Here is a 16,851-nt window from a genome sequence, read left to right as displayed (position 1 = left end):
GAACAGTGATCTCGAACTTATCCTGTCTCCGAAGCAACTTCTTCCAAGTAAGTACGTACAATGTATGTAGGCCTACTACCTAGTGCTATTACCACTTCTAGTAAGTCGCGCGTGCACGTACTGCGCTGTGGAGTCACCCGCAAACTTCACCCACGCGGCCACGTCACGTCTCGCATGCCAGTAAGGGTCCTATTTCTGCAGATTTCTTTCATTTATTGTCGTGCGAACAACACATGGCAGCTTCGCAGCAACAACCAGTAGTCGTATTAACAGCAATTTCTTAAGAGTGGAGAAATTTCAAATCATATTAAAGCTGTAATTCAAGTCGAGAAAACTGGAAGTACACATAGAATACAGTCGGTTATGTGTGTAAATAGCATTAGTCACGTATCACGCGCGTACGAACGGAAGTGACTTTGCTACCGGACTATCCCATAATGCACCGTAAATGACGCTTAAATCAACATCCGGGTACTTTTTACGTCATTGGCGATAGCGAGAATTGTCATGGTAATGACAAGAATCGGGCTTCCTGATTGGCTGTTGCTATTGGAAGTTACTCTTCCAGCAAGAGTTGCTATCCTAACATTTTGTTTAATGAAATAGGACCAATCATTTAATCATTGTCACTGCTGATAATGGGCTATCCTCCTTTTGTATTTTCTCCATTTTTTATTGAGCTCTATTTGTAAAACTTTTACTTTATTGTATGGAATACATTGATTTTTGCTATGAAAATGATACAAACAAACAAACACAGCTGAAATAGCCATCAAGTCACGAATTCTGTCAAGAATTTCTTGTAGTTTTATGTACAAAAATATAATGAGATGAAATAGCTGCAGCGCTGGATGAAACAGTGAGCATTTTGCGAATTTTTTGTAATTCTATTACTAATGCAGTACTTGGATGCTGATCTGGAGAGGGCCATGATAATGTTCTCGAGGCAGCTCGGCAATAAAGACTTCTTGACCAACTTCATCCATGAACTAGAAGACAAAAGGAGGTCACATCGCAGAGACAGGTTAGCTTTTCCATATGAATATTTTTCTTCGTATGTATTGTATGTATCAGTCTGTGCAATGTGTAAAGTAGTTGTTACATGTCAGTGAAAAAAAGGATAGGATAAAGTCATTTGCATGATATTTCAGACCGGTCTTGTTCAATATATGCTTTGTATGCTCCAATTATTTTCCACACTGGAGCTAATGTAGGGCCTACATTGTGCATTGTATACACATGTAATGTATTTATGCTTCCTTGTATATGATGGTACTTTACAGGCCAGTTTGTAGAGAGAGAGAAAAAACAAAACAAAAACAAATCAACTGGTTATTTTAGTGTTAGATGTAAGCTACCAGTAATTTTTGCCTACAGGAAATATTTGAAGGAATGGAAATATATGATCAGAATATGCATGTACATTGTATGTATTTACATGTCCATTTAACTTTTACACATGGATGTAATCTTTCCCTTACGACACTTTCATAGCACAGCATATGTTAGTGAAAAGAGAAAAGGGAACAATATTTGAAGGTCTTAACTGATGCCAGTGATTTGTTTATCTGAATAAATGTGCTTTTGATTTCATTTGTTCAGATTGTGACATTAACGTCAGCCTCATACTTTTTGTATCTCCATGTTTCAGAGTCAACATTGCCTCACTAATCACAGTCATTCTTGTGTCAGAGGGAAAATTTGAATACTTCACAAAGTGAGTTGTAATCAGTACAGAGAATTAATTCTGACTTTAAGAAGCACATTTTACATGGTGGCAGTGATATAGAACATGCAAAATGTAGCAATGAGCATATGATTTGCTGAATCGGTTCGTTTGAATTCATACAACATAATAACATATTAAAAATGCTTTGTTTCCTAGTTTGCCACAAGATTGAAAAATCCTTGTAGATGTTACAGAGGACCCACCAACTCCAAAACTGTTAAGTTTTGAAAACCATAATTCATTTGGTTGTCAGCTTTCTTACCATGACGGTCAATTGAAGGCTGTGGAAATGAAGTTGGACAAAGTATAATCACATTATTTCAAAGTTTGTAGTCTGCATAATTCTTGTATGAAATCTGTGCTAACAACTTTAAAAATGTAATCAATTTTATTAGGCTCTATGGGTTGCCCACTACATTATAACTGTTATTAAAGCTGGTATCCAAAATATATAATTGAAACATTTTATAGTACATCCATATCAGAGCTTAAGCAGTCATGTCTTGCATGCGCTGTGTTATCGTGTTGATTGCATAGTTTCACTTTGTGCTTGATGAAGTGTGACTTGAAATAGACACGAGGAAACCTAGTTTTTATAAATTTTCCATGAAGTCAGTACAGTTTACTTCGATTTTTGTAAATTTACCATCTTACTTTATACCCATGATCACAAAATTACTGCAAATATCTAATTTTCTAATTTATCTCTCACCTCTAAATGCCAGGATTTTGCTGACTCTTCTTGAGGAGAAAATTGCAGACAGTGCCGATACTGGTAACATGAGGTCACTTTTCAGAAGGTATGACTTGTGCACAATTATGCTCAGCTGATGAACAAACCTGCTTCTTAGAGTAGAAGCTCATCTGTATTGGAAATTCAACTGAAATTGGCTTGGTCTGTTTGGTATTATAAAGCTAATGAATGGTTATGCTATGTTCTGTGATTATGGAAACTATGCACATAATTTCATCAGGGATACTGTATATATATCCTTTAGTATTCATCAACAGGCTTTTTTTTTGTGTCATGGCTTTACTGGTAGCTCTAAGTGTGGTACAAACTTCTGTAACATATTCTAATGCTGCTCCATTCATTGACTTGGATTATGCCGATTAATTCAGTACTGTTGCACCAGTTCCATACTTTAATCTGTTGAGGACGGACTGATTTTGCTACAACATGCATTTCCCATGGACACCTGCACAAGTATGCTCAGGACTAGTCCTCAACAGGTTAAACTCTTGGTTATGTCATTTGTTCTGTCGTAAGCTCCCCAGCATTGGTACTCTATTCTCTTCCACTATATATTTCTGTGTCTCGGCTTGCAATGTTTCTTCTCCATACACAGAATTTCAATGTGAAATGTATGCACATATTACATTTTATTTGCAGTGATACAACTGTCAAAGAATGATAATTATGTTAAGAGTGTCATGGTATGACTAGATGCTGGACAACAGCAAATTCATAACTTTTCTGGTACTGGTGACATTTCTCTTGTCTCATTTATGTTCATAGTCAACAATTTTTCTTGCCTATTTTTTCTCTCATCATTTCTGTGCATCAAACAGGACTGAGACTATTTTGGAGAAGCTCTTGTCAAATTGGCTTTCTCTCTGCATGTTTGGCTTCTTGAAGGTTGGTGTCAATCATCTCTCCATTTTTTAATGACTTTCAGATTTGCATGCATCTTTTCTAATCAAAGCATCAGTGGATTTGAAATGATCATTCTAAATTTGTTGTACACTTTCAGGGGTAGATCCAGGAATTCCGTGAAGAGGGGGTGCCTTTACAAAATTAAAGGGGGGGGGGGGGGCGCCAAGCATCAATTTAAACTCATATTTTCTCTTTGCTGAAATATTAATTATAAAGTCACTCAGGTTATGCAATACATTAAAAAAAAAATACAATTATCATTTTCACTGCTGCATTTATTTGTATCTTTTCCTGAGCTGTGCACCCCATTAAAGTCATTCTAATCAGATCGTTCCATCATAATTTTTCATGTTTGTAGAAACACGTTGCCCAGTCTCTGTACTTGCTGTACCAGTCCATCAAGATCCAGTGTGAGAAAGGACCGGTAGACATCGTCACCGGGCAGTCATACTTCTCCCTCAACTTTGACTGTCTCCTGGAGGAGGATGTGGAATTCCAGGAAGTGGTAGGAACGGACAATTGTCTGTCCATAATTGTTGCTGACTCTTTTGCATGAGTGAGGTGTAGCAGTAATGCCAGACAAGCCAGATTGAAAGCTTTAAACCTTTGACTGCTACAGTGGTGACTGCAAGATATTCGAGAAGGTTGCTCAGCAGGAAAGCCAGTATAAGATATACTATGGTCAGCCAGGCTACAGAAATAGTTGTTATATGTATAACTACTTATAACAGCTTTTCATCATTTTGAAATATGGATATGGAAATAATCAGCATTTACCTTTAGGATAACAAAAGCAAATTACCTGTGTGAAAGAAACACTTGTGGTAGATTTGTTCATTTTAGAAGAATTTAATATTTAGATATGATAGGTAGGGAGGACTGAAAATTGTATTGTCAACTGCTTATAGTACTGCCTCATGTTCTTTTAGGTTGGCCATATTCTGGTTTGTAATGATTTCGTGTATACTTTAGATTTTCTTCTCTCAGATAAGGAGTATTCCTCTCCTCTAGTGATTACAGTCGTCTGACTGTGTTGGAAATATTGACGTTTTCCATCATAACACCATGCCATTCAGGCAACAATTTCTTCTCACCTGATTCTATCAATGTTACTTTATACCTCTTGAAGCATCTGTAACTTTCACATGAATAATTCAGCCCTGTGTAATACCCATCCCTACAACCTCCTCAAGAACAGTTGGCCTATTTCATTTTGTTTTCTTTTATTGACATTATTGACATTGACCAAGCTTTAAATCCATTATTTACCATTTGCAGATGGAACAAAAACCCAGCATTACTGCTTCAAAATAGTTCAAAAATGTGAGTTAGGGATAGAAGCAACCAATGTAAAAATTTGAAACAGTATAATCAATGTTAGATATTGCTACATATACAAAATGTGAACAATAGATATAATAAAAATGTTTCCAAACTAAACCGTCTACAGTTATGGTGTAATGAGAAAAATAGTGATGTCTCTTTATATTTTAGGCTTTGTTGCAAAAATTGTATAAGGTATGATGTTTTGTGATACACAACTGACCTACACATATGCATCAAAAGTGATATCATTTTTAAAATCTCTGCTCCCAAAGGTAAACAGGACCTTTAAATTAATCTCTTCTTTCATTCAGAATCTATCTGTGGTGGGCAGCAGCGGGAAACACGAGTATTATGTCAAGGTCCTGGATGTTGACAGTATCACCCAAGCCAAGCAAAAGATCCTTGATGCGGCGTACCGGAGGCGGCACGTTGTCAATCAGAAGAGAGCCCATGAGATGGATTTGAGTATGTAATGTCGTACAGCCAGTTTGTTTCAGCTATATTTTCACACAAGTAATTTTTAACGCATGACTAGGTAAGAATGATTTAGTGTGTTTCTCATCCTGTGGAATACGGTTATTAATTACTGGAAAGTATGGCAGGCAAAAAGATTGGCATGCCTTTCCTTTGAGCAACGTGCCTTCTGGTTGTGCGAAATGTGCAAAAAATCCCACTTTTATAGAATCATGAACTTTTTTTGTGCTTGGAAGTACAGGCTTGATGTTAAAAACACACTTAATACTGACTTGCTGGCTCTCCAAATATATGTAAAATCCATTGTGACCATATTTGTTATGCCCAAGCACAAGTGACTAAATGTATGTTAAACTCAATGAGAGTGTAACAAACAGCTACAGTTTGTGTTTTTAATAGCTCTAAATAGTCATTTTAACATGTGTTCTTTTCCCTATTTTGCTTAAAGTGTGGTACCATCCAGGAGGAGAGCAGAGACTTTTGAGGGACCAAGACGATTTCAACACCCCGGCTGACAGCAGCAAGCCTGTCCAGGTCAACACTATAGAGACCATGGGGGTATGTTATCACATACCGTATTATAAACACTTGGAATATATTTGTATAATCATATGTTTGTATATCTCAAGGTTGATTATACATACACAAAACCCCAGAAAAATTACAAAATGTTTTGAAGTCAGTTATGACTGAAATATGACTGAAAGGTCTAAATCTAAATGATAAACCTGTTCCATTCTGAATTTTGAAATCCACATAGACTTGATAAACAGGCCACCAGGTTCTCGTATGGAACGGCGTGACACTTGAAACTTCTCTTCTTTTCTGAAGTGTGTTCCAATAGCATCTTGAATTGACCCTTCATGTCCATTTATGGAAGCCTGTAGTGTTTGAATGCCTAAACTCCAGCGCACTTTGCTGTGTTTACCAATGTATAATACTGATTTACTAAAAAATGTTTGCATTTGAACGTAAGATTTGTCATTATTTCTTTACTATACAGTGGAGGAAAGATGTATGTTGGTCAATTTTGTAAGCTTTCATAGTGACAGATCAAGTGTAAACATGAATATTTCATCTGAACAGCCATAGTCATAAGCCATTTGCATGTCAGATGCACTCTATTTACAATGTCAAAGTTGTTTTGAAAGTATCCACAAAGGGACAATGATATATCTTAAATACCTCCTGCTGAACTCAGGCAAGTCTCTAGTAGATGCCTAGCTTAGATTATCACCTTCAAAGACCTTTATAAAATCAAGTACTAGTATGAGATTGGATTATACTTTGAAAATGATCTGTCTGGAAGGAAAGAACATTTTTATAATCATCCTTAAACCCATTGAGGAAGAGTCGTGAGTATACTCAAGCAAGTGTCTATTGGAAATTAATGTTGTAGCAACAGTATGCTCAGGCACAGTATACTCAGGCAAGTGTCTATGGGAAATGCATGTTGTAGTAAAATCAGCCTGTCCTCAATGGGTTAATGTATCTGAATTACATCACACTGTATAGTACTCAACTCATATCATCCTCCCATACTCTTTTTTTTTTGGCACTGCTCTTAAAAGTGATTAAGTCTGCAAATTACCAGCACTTCAATTTTAATGGACAGAAAGTGAAATAGGTTAGAACATTTGCTCAAATTTTTCACCGTAAAATATATTTGCTTAATTTTATGTGCCATAGTTTTAGTTATTATATTCATGAATTTCAATCAAGTGGTAACTTATACATTGATTCCTTGGCAACATACATTATGTACTTGAATGAAGTTTAGTTACACTGTTGTATGTGTTGATTGAAAGAAAACAATAGACTGTATGTTGTTCCCATCTATGGTAGGTTACTGATAACAACCGTGTGGCATTGATTGAGAAAGTTGCTTCCATTGAAAACCGGAGTGGAAACTACCAGCCAGTGTCAGTGGATACCCTCATGTTTCATATCTGTGAGTTTTAGCCTTATAAAATATTACATACAACTGTAACATTCATGCTGATAAATTTACCGGTACTGTATATTATGCAATATCTTTTTTTTTTTTTAAAGTTTGTTTTTTGTTTTTTTAATTTTGTCGAATTTTGTGAGTCTGTTGCTATTAACAAATTTTACAAGATGCTATTAAAATGTCACTCTGACCCTACAAAAATGTAACATGCATGCATACATGTACATGTTCTGGTTCACAGGACACAGTACATGTACATATATGCGCATGTGCATGCACCCCCCCCCCCCCTTTAATTTTGTAATGGCGTCTTCCCTTTACGGAATTCCTGGATCCGCCCCTGAAGAAAATTGAATATTTGACATACAATATCATGTTTGAATGCTTTGTATTCAGCAAAATCTACTGCATCTAAACTTGAAGGCTGATATAAAAAAAAACAAAACATGTTAAATGTCAATTTCATAGAGTGACTTCTGTGTATTTCTGTAGTTTGATGTATTAGGTATCATTGCAAAGCTTAGAATTTGTCAGAATGTGAGAGGTGTCAAACTTAGAAATTTGAAGACAGTCAACTTTATTAGGCTTTGAAGTAAGCTTTATTTGCCAAGGAAAGAAGGGAGGAGGTGGTGAGGATATTAACTTTTCTGTTTTCTTTATCCTAAGATGATGGCCAGGGACAAAATGATGCGAGGATTAGAGACTACACCAAGATTCAGACACGTGAAGGAGGCTATCGCTTGTGGCATCTAGTAAGTGATTCTGTCTACCAATAATGTCAACTGCAATAATGAATTATTTTATTGAAGAAAATGATGAGATGACGAGGATAAAGGGAAAGAAATTAAATGTTTTAAAATGTAATAAATGCATATAAAAGTGGCAATGATAAAACTTTAACTCATCATTATCATTTGAGTATCTTGCTGACCTATACATTGCAAGAGGTGTTAGTTTGTTTTCAAATTAATATTAGCATCTATGTATATTATAGGTATAGCTGGGCTTTAAGTGGTGGCGTGACGACCAGGAGTCACTGAAGATTGATGCTGGGCCACCAAATAGCCTGGGAGATTAACTGTATGTTGCCCACTGGGGCAACTGAGATTCAAATTGCTTTTTTTATGTTTCCTTTTTTTGGCCACTAAAATTTCAAATTTTGAGTGTCCCAAACAAGCCACCAGACTGGAGCCCTGCTATTGGAGACCATTAATACAACATACTACATGATCTAGTATTAAATGAAGTATAGGAATATTACATGGGTGTCTGGAGCCCTCATCGGGCTCATACATTGTACTGCATAATGTGTAAATTTTTGATGGTGAAGATCATTTTATATCTAGATAGATACCTTTTGACACTAGATAGAATACAATAGTCCTGAATTTTTTATGTTTTGTTTTGGTGATTGGGCTGGAATAAAACTTCAGATTTGTTGATTGTCTTTTGTAAGGTTCCAGAGGAGCAGATGAACACAGATGCCCCTCAGTCCAGGACCAAGCTGGACAAGGAGTTCTCTGCTCCCCATCTCTTGGTTACCAAGGTACATATGCTCAAAACGAACATAAAGTCGCACACACTGATTTTGCGTGAGGACTGAAAATAAGTGAAATGGGTCAACCTAGCCGAACTTGACTTTTTCATATTTTCTGAAAGAGCGGGTCTTCTTTTACATTATGCTAAAATTTGGTATCATAAAACGGGCAGGAAAGTGTGTTTTTTTACCAGTTTATCTTGAACATTTTTGGTAGAATATTGTGATAAGGTGTGTCTTTAGAATCCCCTTTTCATTTCTGAAAAACCTTGTCCACACTCTTCACTTTCAACTCTAATAACTTTTGAAAGGATAGTGCTACTGCTTTGAAAGTTGGCATTAATTATAGACAGAATGTGTTAATGAGGCATTTTTAATTTCAGTTTAATCTAATAATCCCTTCATTGTTGTTACTCTGGTGGTTTACTTCCTGTTTTTTGTCCCATTCATCGCACAGCCAGCACGGTTTGGTAAAGATCCTAAGCGCTTGAATAGACACTGTACTTCAGAGCCTCTTTGTGGGAAATGTCCCCTGGTCTCAGTACTTACTAATATTAAAACCAACTTAATCACTCCTTATTTCTATGAATTACATTATCAAATAAAGCTGTTTTGATATTAAAGTAAATGCTAAGCTGTTTTCATATTAAAGTACACTTGTAAATGCTAATATCGTTGTCTAAGGGATATTTCTGTGCAATTTTCTGTTTTGAATACTTATCAAAAATCTCTTGATAGCTTTATTTTCGAAACATTCATACACAGTAATGTTGTAAGAAAATGTCATGTTATTTAATGCGTAAAGTATACACACATTAGATCTTTTAACTGTCATTGTATACAGTGTACTTCATTACTACAGAACAGTTTTATGTACTGCCTTGCTTGAAATTTGATCAGAATCTGAAAAATGAAATAGATATATAAATGACATTCTTTGTGTGTGTGTGTTTGTTTTCATTTTGTTTTGTTTTTCTTGGTCATGCCCTTATTCACTATCAATACTAAATTAGAGATCTAACTGGCTATTACATGATTTTGGTACAGAAAACAATCGAGCCCTTCTTGAACAACTTCCTTTCCACCATCTTGAATAAACCTGAGGAGACGCCGGTCACTATCAAATACCTGTTTGACTTCTTTGACGAGATGGCTGGTCAGCATTGTGGTGGGAATGAGAAAATTGGAGAATGTGCTGAGGCTTGGAAGAGCAACAGGTGAGAATTTAGAATTGCTGAATAATTTGCAAAGAAAACAATGTCATTATGATGTATTTTTATGTATAGAAAAATAGCCTAGGATAGTATACAAGGCCAAGGCATCTCATTGAATAGACTATGTGACTCTCTGCAGTATAAGTGTTTCAGCAAACTGTGAATTTTAATTGAGTTCATGATCTTTTTTCAAAGTTTCTATTTAAATGAAATTTTGATCATTTTAGCTTTTTACTATTTGATAGTATTAGAATTTACAGTAAGTTTATGGCTAGGAATCTACTTCTGCATGTGTTTATCTGTTAAAGCAGTTTCAGGGGGACAAATCACATCATCATGTTGAAATGTGAAATTTTGAGTTTCCTTCTGTCTTGACTTTGAAAAAAAAATGGAAGAAAAAGTGAATGTTATTCTTTCTTTTGATAGATCAAATGTATCTGGATACATATGCATGTTTCTTTCTCCTTTTGAAGTGTTCCACACCACTAATTGATTCACACACTGCTATCACTGTTCTAGAGAAAAATATCTTTTGGTATGTGTGAACATGCTTTGGTTATGCTGTGCTGACCAATACGTTGTAGTGGATTGTTCATTGTCACTATTATATTCTTATCTTTTTGTCAAATCTATCACTAAAAGTCTTCCTCTACACTACTGGGTGACCACCTTGACCCATCCCTCCTACGTGTTTGACATGCGCCAGTCTCGTTGTGCTGACCAGAGTGTCTCGGTCCTGGCCAACATGCTGGACAACGCCTTCAAGAAGGTCATCCCTGAGAAGAAAGAGGTATGCACTGATCACTACTCATGCAGTTGACCAAGAAAAAAGCCAATCTCCAACAGCAAATAACATGAGACATATGTCTATAGATGAGGTTGATTTAGTACATGTACCTGATGTTTTGCTGGCTCATCTGAAAGATTGAAACTGCATTTATTTTGTCCTGAAAATGGAATTTGTTGCTGAGAAACGCTTTGTCTGTGTTTTTGTTTTTTTTCTCTTGACCATGCATGTATGAACATAAACATTGAACTTGGGCATTGAATACTGATGTGGAATGTTGAAGCTGATGTACACTTCTCTATCATTTTACTTGTAATATTATTGTTACTGCAACTACAAAAATTTTCCAAACCTTGGAAATGCCACTTTGCTCATGACTGCAAAGCTTATGCAACGGTGCTTGGTTATTATGAGGGAAAACTATTCATTTCCAATTTGAAGGCACATTTACAAATGTTAGCAGTTTACAAATATCAAAATCCCACAATGTGTTAAATGATAAGATCATCAAATCCAAACAAGAAGCTTGTTTGAAATGATCCCTTATGATTATTATTACATTTTATCAAGGGCAAATATCGAACAAATTCATGTGAAACTATAACAAGGATTGAAGATACCAGGTCTTATTCTGGAGAAAAGAAGAAACAGAGGAGACATAGTATATACCCATTTTAGGCTTTACTTCTGGTACATTCCATCAAAGAGGAATTGTTTATAAAACCTTCTCATTCTTACTGTTTTTAGTTGATAGAAGAAGTGTATTCCAAAGGATAGGGTCATTGTAAAATATGGAAGATTAAGTGTGTGTGTGTGTGTGTGTGTGTGTTTTAATCTGGTTTAATGGGGTATGGATATTTGAAGAATGGAAGAATTCAGATTGCATATGAAATAGTTGAGGAGTGTTGGCTTCATATTAATAATTTTGAAATTTCAAATGACATTGATATGATAATGCCAAAGTGAGAAAGTAGAGTTTTAACAAATAGTGCAAGTAATCAGAAATTAGAATCAATCAGTTAAATTACATACTGATGATACTTCAAGTATCATTGATAAATGAATACTCTCTACCTCATACTAATAGTTTGTAGTGTCGAGAAGGCTTGATTATTTGCCATCTGAATTTTTTGCTTTGATTGCCCATTTGCAGACAAATCACAATGCCAATGTATTTTTGTTTACTGTACAATCACTGGTCTGCCCAAAGTCTGGACACTGATTTGTCAACATGGATATTTTGATCACCAAAACTCTCCAAAGGTTGTGATGATAAACCCTTATTATTCCCTTTTAATTCCCACACTGCAGGATTCCTCCCTGAATCGTGTCCTCTTTGTAAAAGATCTTCCTGGCTACATCAAAACCATCAGCGAGTATTATCGGAACATTGCCAGCCGGTTTACCCCAACAGACAGGGAAATGCATGTGGAGTATGACAGGATTGGACAGGCATGTAGCTTTATACTTACTTGGTTGACCTGGCAGCTGCATTTTCAATTATTTATTTATTCTTTTTTTTTATTTGGGGGGTCAGTTCATGTATTGACTTTAGTGAGCTATGTATCAACCTCAATTTCTTAAAGCCATGCATGTGGCAGCTGATAATAGTTTGTTACCTTGATTGTCAATCCCAAAAAATGTTACTACCTCATGTAAGTTGGTATTGCAGTTATCATTGCGCACCCTTTTTGTAGCCTAAGGTATGATAAAGTATACACGTTATCAGGAAGAATTTTTAGATTTGGAAATATGCCAATTTGAGAGAGAAAGAAAAAAAAACAGGGCCTTCAATCTTCTGAAATCTGATGGCAATTCAAGATTCTGTTATCAAAGTTTAGCAATGTAGAGGCTTTTGAATATTCTGCGAGCAAACGAATGATACACATACAGCAGCAGCCTCAAATAAGATTCTATAGTATTATTTTATAAAACACTCATTATAAATTGGTAGGAGAGACATGCCGCACAAAAGCACAAATATGGTGTCAAGAACTTCCTATTCATTGATTACTAGTTTCAGGACGTCTACAATAATCTTTTTTGCAGAAGTCACCTCTAACTAGAAGTACCAGTGGCGGATCCAGAGGGGGGCGCAACCGACGCACGCCCCCCCCCCCCTTTAATTTTTGGAAAAAACAAAAGAAATAAAAAGAAAAACAATGAAATGAAACCCTGAAGTGGCGCTAGAAATATTAGTCACGCCCCCCCCCCCCCCCCCCTTTACAGAATTCCTGGATCCGCCCCTGAGTACTGTCTTGAGAGGACCGTGCAGTTAAGTTAAAGGAAATTATTTATTTCACCTAAATCTAACCCTCAGGAATTCGCCGGTCTGTTCAGCCGAGTTGGGACCCTGAAGCAGCTGTATGAATTCACCTGTAACGACACAGCTGAACTAGTGAGTGGCTGCACGTGAAGCAATCTTGGGATTTGGGTTTACCTCGTCTCATTCATTCATGCAATCTCTGCCTAGAATAACAATTCAGAGGTATCAAAAAGTAGTTCTTGGTAATATTATTTGCATTTTAGCCTTTGTTGTGATAGTGATTATGAAGCACCCTTTTATCACCATAACTCTGCCATCTCTAACTTTGCTAACCATTGCTAACTCAATTATCACAGCAATATTTGTTGTTGTTCCAAGAGTATCCCATCAATGTTTTTTTTTTTTAATGTGTCATTGCTTTTTATAGTACTACAAATAACAAGCCTTCTGGATGATTGTGTAGGTTGGAGGTGTTGGGAAATAATATCAAATTTGGTCAAAATTCCCCCTTGTCATGCCTTTGAAACTACAAGAGAAAGTGATTTTAAAAAAAGTAACTAATAACTTCATCTTTGTTTTAGATATTTAAATTTGATATGTGTCTCTGTGAATGTATAACACATACATTCACCTGTCTTCTAATTTGCCAGTTTTGGAAAGCTTTGCAGCTCAAGTACATCTTGATATGTATGTGTCACATTATGTTAACATGTTCTACACTTTCATATTTAACTTTGATATCCGTGCAAGAGAATTAGTGACCGTGCATCACAAAACCAACAAAAAGTCACACCCCTTGATTTTACGTGAGGGCTCAAAACAGGTGAAACAGATCAACCAAGTCAATCTTTAGTTTTTCATATTTTCTGAAAGAGCTGTCGTTTGTCTACATTATTCTTAAATTTGGGATCATAAGATGAATGGGAAAGTGTGTTTTCAGCAGTTTTTCTACAACCCTTTTTTTGTGGAGTAGTGTCATTAGGTATGTCTTAGAGGCCCCTTTTCCTTTTTTGAAAATCCTTCACACACTTTTCACTTTCAACTCCAATTACCTTTGAAAAGACAATGCTACTGCTTTTAAAGTTGGCATTAATCATGGACAGAATGTATTAATAGAGCATGCTCAATTTCAGCTTAATCTGATTATCCCTAATTGTTGTTGCTACAGTGGGTTACATCCTGCTTTTTGTCTCATTCATCGCACAGCTAGCATGGCTTGGTAAAGATTAAGCGCTTGAATAGACCCTGCAGTTCAGAGCTTCTTTTCTCAGTTCACTCTTTTCCAGAGTGTGTGCTTTCTTTCCAATATTTAGATAGGTTAGGAGAGTCCATTTGTTTTGAATTATGCATCATTTTAAAGGTTAGAGTCTGCTCTTTCTGAATCTGCCCCTAACTAAAGATCCATGTCTGGGGACTTTTTGTGTGGTTTTGTGATGCAGGGTCACATATGAAAGCCTCTCTGCTTTAGGAATGACATTAACCCCAAATGCAATGTATCTGCCCGTCAGCTTTATGGAACATCCCCTGATTTTGATATGCGACTCTTTACAGTATTGAAATTGAAACAAGCCCTGGATTTGAGTCAAAACGATAATACATTTTACCTGATGCTCCACCTCACATTTTCTTTGTTTTGTGCTAATGTGATCTTATGATTTCTTTTATTGTGTGGTGTGTTGATTTCTTTAAATGTATCATATGTGATTTATACTATAAACACTGATTCTTAAAATTTCAGTGAACATCTATTGTACTTTAAGCAGCCCAATGTTTTTCGTATTTACACACATAAATAGCAGGAATCTTCTAATTTGATATAAAGGAAAGTATAGTAGTGCATAAGGCAATTTAAACCTGAACCGACAGATCCACTTTTTTTTTTCTGATTCTGAACCCTCCCATGAAATCCTAGTTATGAGCCTGAATTATACAATGTATATCATCTATTGTTATCAGTTTCATGCATTACTGTTAAATGACAAGTAGCTCAAAAATTGACCAGACACTATGGATATTTCTAGCAGGTCATATTAACCTACGCATGTATACTGAGGGCCATGGTGGAGGCGCATAATAATTCACTCATTTGCGTCTTATGTACGCATGTCGTTTTTTAGTTTTTTGTCAATTTTTTTTTCTTTTTTTTTGGGGGGGGGGGTGTGTGTGTATGACATGACAACAATTTTTGATAACAATAATCACTTAGAGTGATTTTAAGGGTGATGACAGTTCTACAGCAATTCTGATTAACAGATTTCTCCATGCAAAGTCAATGTCAGGGGAGACTGAACAGAATGCATAGTCTTTTGTCTGGTTAGGAGGTGTAAGATGTACTAAGACCATTTGGGAATTCTATATTATTTTTTTTCTTTCTTTCTTTTACCTCCTTTGAACAAAATGGCCATACTATACATAACATGTGTAAATGTATATATGTGTGTGTGTGTGTGTATATAAATGTAATTCAAATATATATTCATTCATTCATTCATTCATTTATTCATTCATTCATTCATTCATGTTTTTATTTTCATTTCCAATCAATATATGTGTAATACAAACGTCACATGATAACATATCTTGTAACATAATTATAATACATCTTGTTTCATTAAGGACTTGGTAGAAATGAAAATTGAGGGGCTGCCAAGAAAAAGCGAACTTGTATTGTGCAGTCCCCTCACTTTATTACTAACATTATGTTACTACAAAACATTAATACATAGCTTACAAAACTACAATACATGTACCGTACACGTTAACCATTGGAAGTATACACTTTTCATTACATCGATGGTAACATGAGGCATACGCTTGCATACGTGTATGTATGTATGTATGCATGTATGTATGTATGTATATGTATATGTATATGTATATATTTATCTTTTTTTGGGGGGGGGGGGGGAGGACAGCAAATGGATGGTGGAAGCTGTTTGTTATTAAAGCATAGGATCCAAATTCAAATTCAGATGCAGATTACTGGTAACATTGTCTTTCCCATTCTTATCCCTTCCTCAGCTTGATTCCATCACAGAACTGATGCCATAATTCGCACCGGACAATCTTTGGGCAACACCTTACAAAGAATTTCAAACCGTCATGATGGAATGAAAGTAATGATTTCAGACAAGGAGGCTTTGATTATCAGTAGTTCTTGTGGATCAGTGGCATGTAATCGTTATACCATTTCTGGACCAGTATTCTGCTTGATTTGTACATTTTTCTCATGAAATGAATCTTAATACATACGTATTTAGAAGACATTCCGACTTAGTGTTGTTTTAACATGTTTTATGTACCAGACATATTTTAAGATGGAGACATTATTATAAACATTTACTATCAGATGATGATGCTGTGTAATCAGAGGTAAAAAGGTATATATTATGTTCTTCACTGTAAATTCGCCTGACAAAAATCTGAAGTGGTTTGCGTTTGTGAAACATATCATTCTTTACATCATAGTATTGGCTTAGACAGAGATCATAAATACTTTCTTTGGAGATACAGTATTTGTCCAATGTAGTGTGAATTATGACAGATTTTAATGGTACCTGTATATACTTTTGAGTAGATTTGATAACCAGAGTTGTGTCACATACACACACACAGAATATGATTTATAGTCAACCTGGCATCTTGAAATAGACTTTCAGAAAGTTGACTAATTCAGCAAAGTACGTGATCCATGAGGGGCTCAGTGCCATGTTTCAAAAAAGTTTGGTTCAAGTTCTAATATAGGTTTTCCCGGTCAATTTCATACTTTTGTCATTCAAGTTCCTATTCCGAGCATTCGATTTCACGCATTCCACGCTCGCAGCACTGAACCAGCAATCAAATTCAAAATCCGGTCATTCGAATTCACTATCCGAGCATTCAAATTCATTAACGGAGCATTCAAATTCAC

General features: G+C 35.8%; 1 protein-coding gene across 1 annotated transcript in view; it reads left to right on the top strand.

The window, feature by feature from the left end:
* The window catches only part of LOC139734027 (plexin-A4-like), a 61,168-nt gene extending 44,561 nt beyond the window's left edge, over positions 1-16,607 (top strand). Inside the window, exons 24-38 of the mRNA XM_071644833.1 lie at positions 903-1,024; positions 1,652-1,717; positions 2,455-2,529; positions 3,302-3,368; positions 3,745-3,891; positions 5,024-5,177; positions 5,635-5,744; positions 7,032-7,137; positions 7,804-7,889; positions 8,594-8,683; positions 9,722-9,891; positions 10,531-10,678; positions 11,987-12,127; positions 12,996-13,073; positions 15,963-16,607. Coding sequence (XP_071500934.1) covers positions 903-1,024; positions 1,652-1,717; positions 2,455-2,529; positions 3,302-3,368; positions 3,745-3,891; positions 5,024-5,177; positions 5,635-5,744; positions 7,032-7,137; positions 7,804-7,889; positions 8,594-8,683; positions 9,722-9,891; positions 10,531-10,678; positions 11,987-12,127; positions 12,996-13,073; positions 15,963-15,992 — 1,590 coding nt within the window. The 3' untranslated portion in view covers positions 15,993-16,607. The remainder of the gene's footprint in view (positions 1-902; positions 1,025-1,651; positions 1,718-2,454; positions 2,530-3,301; positions 3,369-3,744; positions 3,892-5,023; positions 5,178-5,634; positions 5,745-7,031; positions 7,138-7,803; positions 7,890-8,593; positions 8,684-9,721; positions 9,892-10,530; positions 10,679-11,986; positions 12,128-12,995; positions 13,074-15,962) is intronic.
* The last annotated feature ends 244 nt before the right edge of the window (positions 16,608-16,851 follow it).

This window comes from Diadema antillarum, unplaced genomic scaffold (assembly GCF_040938485.1).
Source record: "Diadema antillarum isolate AM-2024a unplaced genomic scaffold, OU_Dant_1.0 seq00000507_RagTag, whole genome shotgun sequence".
Taxonomy (NCBI): domain Eukaryota; kingdom Metazoa; phylum Echinodermata; class Echinoidea; order Diadematoida; family Diadematidae; genus Diadema; species Diadema antillarum.
The sequence above is the reverse complement of the archived record's forward strand: the minus strand, read 5'-3'. Positions and strand labels throughout refer to the sequence as shown.